This window comes from Panthera leo, chromosome A1, assembly GCF_018350215.1.
Source record: "Panthera leo isolate Ple1 chromosome A1, P.leo_Ple1_pat1.1, whole genome shotgun sequence".
Taxonomy (NCBI): Eukaryota; Metazoa; Chordata; class Mammalia; order Carnivora; family Felidae; genus Panthera; species Panthera leo.
The window spans coordinates 45,942,045-45,955,189 of record NC_056679.1 but is presented as its reverse complement, the minus strand read 5'-3'; the positions used below and the strand labels follow the sequence as shown (position 1 = coordinate 45,955,189).

Sequence of the window (13,145 nt, the reverse complement as noted above, 5' to 3'; positions counted from 1 at the left end):
CTTTAAAGAAATTATTGATATCTCTGAGCAAATTACAATAGCTTCATCTCCCCAAAAGACTGCTTATATGTTAATAATTAAGAGTATTTAGCTCACTATATGCAATAATATTTATTGCATCTTTTTAAATTTCAAGGAAAAATTCTTAACTGTTTTGCAAACAACTATAGGGGAAATGCTCCATTTGCTGTCCAAAAAATGGTCCTTCATAAAGGAGGCATGCTTATAAAGGTTGGCATTATTCTAACTACTCTGACTATTCTGATTCAAGGGCAGAGACTAATCCACAGAATTTAATCAGGCTTCCTTTATCAGTGTATATAAATAATTACTAACATTAATTTCTCCTTAAATCTGTCCCAACTGATGACAATAAAGGTATCTTCATAATATAATAGTACAAAGCTACATAAAAATTGGCCTCCTTGGATATTCACTGGGATTTAGTTTAGAACAAGGTGGAATTTTTTGAACTTTCTCTGCATAAGTAGACTCAGCCCAGCAGGGGGGAAAATATATATACACACACACATACACACACATACATACATAGATGAAAAACATAGATCATTTGTAACTTTGAACATTGCAAAAAAATTTTTTAAATATAATATACACTATTTTCTAGCCATAGTTCAAAAGAGGCTAAAGAAGGAGAAGAAGGCAAAGAGAAAATTACAGGAAGCACTTGAATTTGAGACCAAACGGCGTGAGCAAGCAGAACAAACACTAAAGCAGGCAGCTTCTACAGACAGTCTCAGGGTCTTAAATGGTAAGAGGGTGCATCTTTATGCATGGCTAACTAACTGTAATTTTTAGTGCTCAAAAGACAAGTTAAACCTGTGTTTGTGGTTTCATATTTTTCTATGTCTAGTGCTTCCGTAAACTGTGCTTGTAGCTGAGACCCTGGTGGGAAGTAGTCACATGTGTTGGAGAAATGCTTTATTTCATAGGTGCCTTCACTGTCTTGTTACTTAACTTCAGTATCTGGGACCTGACCTTGCTTTTCTGTTTAACCAAACCTGTCTCTACTGAAATAGGCTAAAATATTAATCTGAGCACTTCCCACTCCCTATCCCCTGTTATGAACAATTTTGCGGTACTTATTTATCTATTCAAATATTTCGATGATTCTTACGGTTATGGTCTTTGTTCAACCGTTACAAGATGACACAGATTTATGTAATTTTAATTCAGCACCAAAGTAACAGGTTGCTCTTTTTTTAAAGGACAATAGAATCAAATGAAATATGTGTCACTCTTACCTTTCTGTGCTTTTAGACTCTCTGACCCCAGAGATAGAGGCTGACCGCAGTGGCAGCAGAACAGATGCTGAGAGGACAATACAAGGTAGGAATTTGCAAAAGGCTATAAATCTAGATCTTGCTATATGAGTTTTTCCTCAGCTTTAGCCTGCTATTCAAGCATGTAGCCTACCATCTGGGCCACATCAAAACAAGTTCAAACAAGGTCAAGTTCATCTTGCTTGTTTATATGAGTGAATTCATTTTGTGCTGATAGATTTTCTTTAAATTAACAGGTCATTTCTGTTTATACAATGCAATTAAAAAGGAATAATTAATTTTAAACAATGTATGATTTAATCTTGGACATAGTAAATGTGTTTTATTGAATGCTTGAAGCCAATCTCATGCAGGAAAGGCTTATAAGTTCTATACTCTGTGAATAAAAGCATGGGTTAATCAAATAGGTAGTTCTTAAATTTGAAAATTTCTCCTTCTCTTTTTTGTGACAGATACGGCAAGGTACATGCAAAATAGACTGGTTGAATGTTAACAATAAATAAGATTGTTTAGTCCTCTGTGGATTTCCTGAATGTTCTGTATGCCATTATATACATTTTAATAACACAAATATGCTGAGCAAAATCATATATAGAATACTAAAGGGAGTTGTATTAAACACTCAGAAGAGCTAAATATGTATATTGCCGAGACCACACTATTAGGAAAGAACAAAATCTGAAGGTAACATTTATAGTCTAACATCTATTCTAGGCAATAAACTCAGTCTAACAACATGAATACTAAACAGTAAAAAGAATATTTGTTTTCTATTTTAAATGAAGATGGTTCTTCAAAGGGAAGCCTAAAATGATTAACTGCTATAATCCTCCCAATTGCTTTTATTTTGCATTTTAAACTCAATCATTTTGGGGATATTGTGTGACATTAATTGTGCTACTTAATCAGCTACGAATGTGCCATTTTCGGTTTAAAGTAAAGGAAATATACTTTTGTAAAGTATCAGATATGCAGTAAGTAAAAATCAGAAACTTGAAGAAGCATTCCTGAAGAATATTTTGGCCTATGTTTGTTTTACCAAAAACCATGATAATTATTATTTTAAATCCTGAGGATCGAACCATATGTTATTGCAAGACATCTCCTTGTATATATAAGATTAATGCAATTGTACATTTAAGAAAGTCTTATTTTTTAGAGCATTATGGATATCAGCAAAATTATGTGCGTGTATATGCATATAATCTTATTAAAATCATAAGATTTCTGTTGCAGCTCTCTTAAAAATTGCATACACATATTAACCAATGAGTAATATCAAAGCCAGTCCTCTTTATCAGGAATGATAACTTCAATAAGGTCAATGTAAATATCAGCCCTAATTTGTGTGTTCACAGACCACTCATGTCCTAACTTAGCTAATGGACAAAGTGGTCTGAGAAAGCACATGAGTCTCCAGGTAGATGTGATATATAAATTATCTGGTATCTAAAGAATCCTCAAAGTTGTCAAACTCAATCCAAGAAAAATGATAGAATATATTCCTGCACATTAATGGAAGATATGTTTTCAATGTTAAGAAGCAATTAGGCAGTGATTAAACATTTTGCGTGGTTGACATAATGTTTATTCCAGGAATTTTCTACAAGTAATATTTTGGTCATCAATTAGGCTATAATTCTATTAATTTGAATTTGTAAAATTCACATATATTCAAATATACACTTTAATATGGATAAAGTCTTGCTGTATAAGGTTGAAGTATTGACTACTTTCAATTTCTATTGTGATTTGCTTATTCTGAGTAAATTTTAAATTATAAATTGCCTTCTTTTTGCTATCCAGAATGCTCTCAGTTGAGTAACAAAGAAAACCTGCTCAAACAACTTTATAATTAAGGCAATAAAACACTTGAAGGACAATTATACATAGTAATATAAAGCCAAATATAAATGATTATGGAGTTATTTAATGCTTTGCTTTAGTTGTAATATAAAATCTTAATCATCTCATTCATTCATTCAGCTGGTCAATTAAAAATATGTGTTCCTGAATTCTAATGTGAATAATCAATAATACTCTACTTTTATCATACTTATCCTTAGATTTAATAGTTTTATTATACTGTTCAAAAGCACAATTCATTTTCAACAAAACACCTAATATTCACGGTTTTAATTAGATAATATGATTTTTTCTCAAATGTAATAAAAAATTATAGATGAATCTGTATTTTTATATTTTAATTGCTAAAAAGGTATTTCAACAGCAGTTGTACCACCCAAGATATTTAAAATACCAGGCAGAGCAAAGAGATCATCTTTTGCTACTCTAATCCCACTAAATAAGCTCATTTAGCCCTTTGAAGCTTTTTTAAAAAACAAAAACAAACAAAAAAAACACCTTAGACTAGATTAATATGGTAGGAACACAGAACAAAATGAACTGTGAACAGAAGAAATCAAATATAAAAAAACATTGAGTTAAATTCTGAGTCTAAGCACGACAGGAAATGCAAAGAAAGAATTGGAATCCATTGCTAGTTTGTGAAATGGTCTGTGTCATGCATTTGGGGGGCCCGTGAGCACTTGCTGCTTCACAATATAAGAATGACACGAACTTAGTCTCTTTCTCCATTTGCCTTTCTCTTTCTTGGTGTCCCCAAGCCCAGGTGTTATAATACTCTTTGTATTCTTTCTTGCTCCTGGTTCAACCATAAGTGAAATTATTCTCTGTTCCAAAATAAACTCAACTTAATTAGGAAAGACAAAGGAAACCCACATTTCTCTGTGCTTCTCATGTATTTATTTTTAACATTCTGGCAATAAAGAAATGCCATGCTTGGCCCAAGAGTTAGTCACCTAGCAGTTGGGCACTTAAATACCGCTCAAGTGCCAGGTAATTACCTCCAAATAAGCACCTTGGATTAGACTAAATATTGCCTCATTGGCATTTAGTACCACCATTTCTGTAAAACTATAAACGAGAGGGGAGGAGGAAACCAGAAAGATGTTTGGAAGATATTCCTGAGCAAAGAGACCCTAAGTAATTTACTTACTTGTGATATGTAAAGTAAATCATCTCATGCTACACAGGGATAAATTCTTCATTGCTGGTGTTTCTCGTAAGCAACTCAAAATTCATGAGTTTAGTGGAGATATTATGGATAGAGAATGAACATCAAAAAATTTAAAAAAACAACTTGTTTCAGGAGCTGAATTATATGGTGATTAACTCTCATGCCTTGAGTCTTACAGATTTATATGTCATGATTTGTGTTGGAAAATTTTATCTTACTTTAAAGCTTTTTGTAAGATCTTTTGAATATACAGAGTAGACAAAGTTCATATAAATACTTACGGAACACTTTTTTGGACTAGTTAATAAATATCCACCAAAACCCTTTCTGCCCCCACCCATCCCCACACTGTGTGCAGCCAAATCTATAATATGATGGCTTTCTCCAGCTAAATTCTTTTTAATCTCTCTTTATAGGCAATGGCACCCACTTAAATGGTTTAACATATGTGTTTTGACAATTGATAAAATATATCTCTCCAGCCCATTCAGACACCTCTTAAGTGCTCCAGGTAATATCCAACTTTTATTTGCCCCAAGTTCTGACAGAGGCCTCAAGGTCCAGTACCCAAAACCTGAAGGATTGTGACCCCTTGCCAACCTGTCTCCATCCAGTGTTCCTTCCCTAGGGAACCCAAGCCCTCGCCTGTCTGATGCAGAATCCTCCTTAGTTTATAGTAAGGGAAGAGCAGAGCACACATTTCCCTCCCTCACCCACCAAACTGGATACAACTCTTTCCCCTCGTCCTCGAATCCTCCCATGTTCTTTCGATTTCCTGAAAGTCCCGAATCTTTCTTCACCTATCAGGGACATGTTTCCTTCCTCTTTGCGTTTACTTACCTATCCTTGAAGTCTCATTATAGAAGTGGCAGCTTCCAGGAATCCTGCCCAGACTCCACCACCGCCCCTGCAGCAACTCCCTGGCCCTGGCGTCTAGTTTCTCTTCTTTGAGATTCTTATCCTACTTTTCTCTTCTCCACAATAACCTGCTGTGCATTTGTAGTTCCTCCTTCAAGGTCTTCTTCCTCTCTGGAAGGTAGCTGAACAGAATGTGAACAATGCCTATTTTGGTGACTAATGTGCCCCTAGTGCCTGTATGCTTGACATATATATCTGAGTATATCAGATGTTTGTGCCATGTTCACAGTGTTGAATGTTTGCTATATCGTGAAGGAATGTATCAACCACTGATGACTTAGGACCTGTTTGATTTTGTAGATGGGTCCTTATTATTCTGACATGTCTATAATATGTCTATTATATCTGACATTTTTCAGACATTGGTTGGAGAGACTGATGCGAGGAAATGAAGGATAGTATAATTCAAACTAGGAAAGTCAGAATTACAGATTCTGGCAGAATTAATTTTCATACCTGATAGCTGAGTTAACAAGATGTGTTTATGCTTCTTGTATGTATGTATGTATGTATGTATGTATGTTTGTGCTTCTTGTATGTGTAATGTTATTTCTTATTTGCACACTTGACTGAAGATTTGGATTCTGTGAAGATTCACTTACACTCATTTTTTTTCATTTTAAATTTATATTTAATTTAACATGCTATAGTCACATTTTTAAAATAATACTTTTATCTTTTGTTTACTATACATTAACCTTATGCTTCTTATAATTTTACATGATTAAATCTTCTCCATAAATTATTTAGGTTATCAATATATAGACACAAACTATAACATTCTAGAATCACGGATTAGTGCTGTTTTACCTGGGTATTTTATACATTCCCAGAGTCTGAAAGGTTCACTTTCCAAATAGCTTTGGCTTCTTTTATTTAAGAAAACCTGTCTTTGTAAACCAAAAATGAATTGGTAAAATCAATGGAAATGTGGACCGTCGTTCCTCTGATGTCTTAGAATATCTTCAATTCATGCTTGCAAAATCTTGACTTCACCTGAAAGTACATCTCTTTTATTTACATCCAATGGCCATAATCAGAACTGTTTGGCTTTTTATTCTTTTTTTTTTTTTTTGACTGATCTCAGATCATAGCAAACCAAATATTCTTCCAATAAAAGGACATAAAAGACCGGCCTTCATATTAACAATCTTTTTTTTTTCCAATTAAAAAAAATCTCCTTTCTGCTTCCTAGATATTTGAAGATAATTTAAAAATTATTTATTTATTCAACAAATATTTATGGAATAAGGCTGATATGCCAAGCACATTTACATGAGCTTATTGCCTTAGCTCTAGCAACGGACTTTAAAGATCAATTAAATCTCTTCATTTTGCAGACAAGGAGAGTGAGACTTAGGGAGAGCACATACTTGTTACAGGTTATAACATGAGTTAATCAGAGTTGGGAATATAACTCAGTACAGTTGCTTTTCACATCCTGATTGTTTTAGGTTAGGATTGCTAAAATGTGCTTTTGTTGCTCTTTTAAAATATGTGATGATTATTATTATTTGTTTAGCAACTTACAGTTACAAAGCATCATAATGCATATCTTTCTTATGAGTGGAAATTGTATCTTTTATCAAAATTTTTTTAATTGAATCAAATGTTTTAACACTCAATGAATTTCCTAGTAATACATGTTCTTTCATTTAGACTTAGGGATATTATATAGTAAATGGAAGTATTTGCTTATTAAAATCATGACGTGGATGGAAGCTGATATTTATTGAGTCTTTCTATATATTCTAATTTAAAGATGAGATAAGTGGGGTGCCTCGGAGGCTCAGTCAGTAAGTGTCCCAGTCTTGATTTTGGCTCCAGTCATGATCTCAGGATTCCTGAGATAGACCCCCATGTGGAGCTCTGTCCCTCTCTCTCTGCCCCTCCCTCACTCACACTGTCCCCCTCTCTCAAAATAAATAAGTAAACATTAGAGGTGAGATAACTAAAGTTCATAGTGGCTAATTAACATTCTCACATTTGCACTATGAATTAGTGAGGTCACAGACATGTGAATCCATGTTTATGACCCCAAAGTCCTTGTTCTATCCTCCATGTCTTGCTGTCTGAACTCACTTCTCTCTCTTCCAGGATAACACTTGCAGTCCTGTGACCCAATTTGAATAGTTAGCACATTGTCTGCTAATGGCTTAAGAAGTTCAAAATAGTCTACTGACAGCTACTAGAGAATGATACAAGATTAGGAAAAAAAAAGTTTATTTTCCAGCTTTTTAAGTTTTAATCCATCATTATGCCTATACCATGTTTATAGACACTTCCAGACACCCTGGGGAAAACTCACTCTAAGTGAAGAAAGCAAAGAGGCGATATAAGATACTAAGAAATTAATCATATTTAGATAAAAGATTTATCTACATCCCTGCCACATAGCATGCAATGAGCTTAAGATCAATTTAAAATCAGACACAAATCCAGTTGTGATTGAATATAAGACATTTGGAGAACCTGTTCATTTCCTTTTGCTGTATGTGTTTGAACAGAGTTACTAAATGGTATTCCAAGACTTTTGCCCTCTAATGGTCCTAACTGAAAGTTACTTAAACTTAGGACTTCTAAAATCTTTTTGGAAGTATTGTTTAAATTTAATTTCATATAATTTTCTTATGCACATTTCTATTTTTAATACTTAAAGAAAAGACCCTTAAGTTTAACTTAGGAGTGCAGGCTTTCTAGGCACCTCTACAGAACTAGCGATTAGGAAATGCTAGGAGTGAGAATGAGATTCAAATCTCTGCCTCACTATTTTGTTTTTTCCTTTAGTAATTGCTTAACCTCAGAGGGATGCTCAGAAGGATTAAATAAAATAATCTATGTAAAGCATTCAGCATATACTGGGCAAGGGTATGCATACAGTTAAGTCTTAACTGTTAACATTAAATTTTATTATTATGATTTAACATATTTACAGTGCCTAGCAACTAGCTGTTAAACACTGAAGCTATTATTACTCTGTTATGTAATTTACTTTTCTTTTTTCAGAAAATTGTTCTTTATAATATAATGATTTGGTCCCACAGTAGAGTGTTTGTAGAAATTTATAAGAATATTATTGCTCTTGGAATCTAATTTTTCATATTTAAAGATGTTTTTATTTAACTTAAAAGAGGGCAGAGGAAGGTTTCATAAAAAGAAAGAAGAATGAAGGGAAGGGAAGGAAAAAGGAAAGGAAAAGAAAGGAAAGGGAAGGAAGGAAGGAAGGAAGGAAGGAAGGGAGGCAGGGAGGAAGGAAGAAAAGAAAACAAAAGAAAAAAGAAAAGAATGAAAAGAAAAAGGGGGGAAAAAGAGAAAGTTCATCAAAACTCTGCTGCTCGCATGGCATATTGACTATTGTTGAGGCACTTACAAATAATGTAATCACTATCAGGATTGCCTCTATCTATTTTTCTTGATCTTAAAAAATAAATATTAGAATTATATTACTATGAACAAAAGAAAACAATAATAAATTTACTTCTAGTCTCTTGGCACTGGTTTCTGGTGTTTGGCAGCATTTCAATGCAGCTAATCAATTTGAGACAGCATTGATTAAGTTGAACAAAAGTTGATATTGATTGCAGGCTGTAACCAATAAACAGACTATTGTTCCATAGTTATCATAGGTCATTGTTAACTACTCATTTAACTAGACAGAGTTGTTGTTATTAAATAGAAAGTGTCAGAGATATTCATGAATTGGGATATTTTATAAAATTTTAGGATAATGTTTTCTTATAATTTCAGTAGAAGCATTTTTATTCTTTTAAGAAGTATAAAAAGTAAATCTTGTTTTTGAACACAGGGGGCTATGTTTAAACACCAAATGCTGAAAGCCTTTTATCGGTTTTTGTTGGTAATGGCTTCTTAAATAATTTAAACTAACTATACATGAAATGAGACATAGTGGGCAGTTAAGTATGAAGTTGCTGAAAATAGTAATAAGATATAGTTCATTATAATTATTACTTACATAAAAGGATTTTCAACATATTATTTCCATAGACCTAGCTTTCTAAACTCTTCGTTCTTATGGGTAAAAGCATGATTCTAATTATTATGTTTGTGTTGAACTGTGTTTGTTTTGTGATTTCAAATCTTACTCCATTGCCCAAATATTATGCAGATTAAATTAAAGCAAAATGATTGGACTTGGTTTGTAATATAGTTGACATAATTTTTCCTGGTAAATGTAGTATGATAGATGGTAGCTTCTATGAGAATTCAGGGGATATAGGGAATATCAGGAATAATTAATTAGAATTGGAGATTTAAAGAGGGTTAAAAAAAGGACATTTTACAACTAAATTGTAATTGAATATTGAAACAGACCAATTATTTACAGAAAATATAGTGTTTGGTTAGCATAGTACAGTTGAGTTAAATTGGCTTTTTCATGAATGTGTTTGTGGCTTGCCTTGAATACTGTCTGAAGACCATAATCAAAGAACAGTGATAAATGGAAATTGAGAAAGATATTAGCAGGGAGCCCAAAAGATCAATGCTAGATCCATTTTGACTTAACATCATAATTAGTGATGTGGAACAGTGGTTAAACAGAGTATATCAATGAAATTCACAAATGATCCTAATTTAGAAGGCATAACATACATCTGTGTGGACTAAGCGATAGAAAGTACGGAATTTATGAATTTCAGGATGAATGAAATGAGGTTATCTTTGTAAGAAAGAAACTTTAATTTTAAGATCTGTGGGTTTACTATTTTTATTTAATAGTAAAGAGCTCAACAAATGTCGATGATGATGTGTGTCCACTTATAACTTTTCGTAGTTCTGTACCAACAGTGAGTGGCTGTAGGAATGAGAGAAATGTCGGAGGATAGGTAGAAAAATAAGCCTCTGCCTCTGTCTGTTTAATATTGTATACCTTTTTATTAATGATACTTTTTATTATTATGAATACTAGACAGTGGAAGAAATTGGGTTTTCTTTATGATCAATACATTCCATTGATATCTTATTTTTTAGACAGAATATTCTCATCTTCAGATTTAAGAAAAATTTATTTAACATAAGTTCTTTGCTTTCAGTCCTTTTACCAAAGGAAAGAGTTGATGACCATTCTATCCAATTAACTTGCTCATTGACAATTGTTGCAAGAGAAAGTGTACATAAAGTCTACTAAAGCTGAAGAAGGTTACCATTTAGAAATAAATGAGGACTAACTCCAGTGGTACATATTCACATAGCCTGCTTCCTGTCTTTGTATCTACCCTTCCACAGTAAAAGTAGCCCAGTTCTAAAAGAACCTTTAATAAATATTCACAGTAATTTCTTTGAGGTGGAACATAAATAGATTTTTATTTTCTGAAAAATGTTATTTATAATCCAGGAGTTATAAAAGTTATCTGAAAATATTGAAGTTACAGAAAAGAACCCTCACTTTAAAGTCTATTCACTGAATTACGGGATTTGTATGCACAAAATAAAAAATTGGTACATAAACACCTGGTGATGGAAAGTATGTCATCAATTTTGATAGCATGTGTATGTTTACATATTCAAGATATATAACACCCTTTGCTATAAATTCTTCTTTAAAAAAATAAAACATCATCATTTAGACTATAAATGTAAAAATGCTTATGGTGCATTATTCCACCTCCCATGGTTAGGGACAGAATGCAGACATGCCACAATAATGTTTTTTATTTCGACTGTTCGAACCATATTAATGAGAACATCATTTTGGAGAACTAATTATTTCTATTTGTCTTGTGTCACACTTTCTAATTCCCCTATATTAGCACAGCCAAAGCAAATTAATTGCTTTTCCAGCAGTTGAACCTTGTCCAAGAATGAGCTCACATTCCCTTCCAGTTTCCCTGTTTCTGGGAGTGCATTGTGTCAGAAATTTCTCTTGATACTAAACATAGTCTAGAGAATATCTTTACAGATTTCTGTGCACTCACTTGATGAAATTTATAAGTTTAAGTGACCCGCCAGGAAAGATAAAGTTCTTAGCTGCAAGATTATACATCAAAACAGTTAAAGTGAAATTAAAATTAAATGAATGAATCTCACTGAAGCAAAAAAAGCAGTAATTAATGGTTCCCTTAATTGTCTTCATAAAATATTTGCATGGGTCTAATTTGCATAATTTGCATGTATTAATTAATCTTTCAAAGGAATTTTGTGCTGAGAGAAGCCAAAAAATCTCTTTGTTTTATTTAACATCTAATGAAATATTTATCTTCTTTAATGAACTTCTCATCTTCATTAAAATAAAAATTGCACAAGTTTGTATGTTTTAAATGTTTTTATAATTGAAGTATTCGAAAAATCTCTTTAGACTTACAACAGCTGAAAAACAAACACATTTTTTCACATCCAGTATCATTTTAACAACAGTGACACTTAAAAAGGAAGTCCAATTTCACTTTCTGAAAGGTGGCAAAGCATTTTGTAAATGAATAAATGAATATAGCTCTTTGGTTTTAAAAGTAAGGTTTACAAAGGCCCAATCATTTCTTTCAATGGTAATATTATTTTTATGGCTGAAATAGTGGGCGAGATTTTTCTCTTATATATGAGAAAAATCAGTCTGTTTCATTGTTTGGGAAATGGTTCATTGCTTGAAAATATTTTAACTGGTTCAAAGAAATTAGTCCATTAAAATCCACTTGCGATTATTAACAACTGCTAGACTGACAGTATTTCCTGACAGAAGCTCCACAGTTCCAACTTTATTCTAAATCTGACTGATCGGGATTTGCAGCAAGGGTTTCTTCTCTCACAAGCTGAGATCATAGCAAAGACCAAGAGAGGTGCCTTGGAAGGGATGAAATTCAAACTCTCATCAAGTGCCAACGAGCACATATTCACGAGAGCTCAGGAAGAGTGTGGGGGGAGAGAGCCCAGAAGGTAAAAATACATAAGGGAAGGGAAATTGCTGATTCGTTAATGATATTTATCCTTTTTTGAAGCAACCGTGATACAGAATATTCCAAAGAAGAACATCAGTCAACATTGTCTAAGGCAATTCAGTGTTTGCTTTGTAGTCTTACAATGAGATTTTAAAATGCAGGCGAGGGGCACCTGGGTGGCCACAGCTTTCTCACATACATTATTTTTTGTTTCTCTTACTACAAGCCCAGTTTATATTTGAGAAAACTGAGGCCCATGAACATAAAGTGGATTGCTTGGAATCAAAATGTGAACCAGGACATCTGAGTCCTTTTGACTCCATATGCCTTGCTCCTACGTGACATCAATCTTTTTATCTCATGATAATTTATGAAGTGGCTATGAGTGGCTAAATGTTAAGCCAGATAATGAGGGTGGCATAAATTTATAAGGATTAAGATTCAAAATGCAAATATATGGTTCTTTCCGCGTAAAGTTTAGTAATGAGATAAAATCAGTTAAATTGACTTTGGTTTCCTCCAGGATCATCTTTAGGGAGGTAAAAAGGCATTTTTATTAGGCAATGGACATTTCTTAGGCCTGCATCTGCTCTCGTGTTTTGCAGTTTCTCATGAAGTTTTCCCAAATATAAAAAGAAAAAGGAAATCCACCAGGTTACAAAAATAATCAGTAATCAGTTACAAAAGAAATGCCCAAACAGATTTTCCCTAGCATTAACTCTAAGAATTTATTTATAAATAACTAATTTCTAAGGATTAAAATTTAACATTTAGATGATTTAGTTTTAGGAGGGCAGTGGTAGAATGAGAGTCATAATCTACTGTCAAAACTACCATTCAATAATGTTGTGACCCTGGTAACTCACTTTAACTGCTAAGACCTGTTCTATTATTGATATCATAACACATGCTACACATACACGTCATGTGTCCATGGTACATTATGGATACATGGTTTCTGGATTCAGACTGCCTGGGTTCAAATCACCACACTGA

At 33.1% G+C, this 13,145-nt stretch overlaps 1 protein-coding gene across 2 annotated transcripts in view; it reads left to right on the top strand.

Annotated features, from left to right (window-relative positions):
* DACH1 (dachshund family transcription factor 1) overlaps positions 1 to 13,145 on the top strand; it is a 429,942-nt gene that overhangs the window by 395,366 nt on the left and 21,431 nt on the right. For both annotated transcript variants that reach the window (XM_042927656.1, XM_042927663.1), the window contains 2 exons: positions 629 to 772; positions 1,282 to 1,350. In XM_042927656.1, coding sequence (XP_042783590.1) covers positions 629 to 772; positions 1,282 to 1,350 — 213 coding nt within the window. The remainder of the gene's footprint in view (positions 1 to 628; positions 773 to 1,281; positions 1,351 to 13,145) is intronic.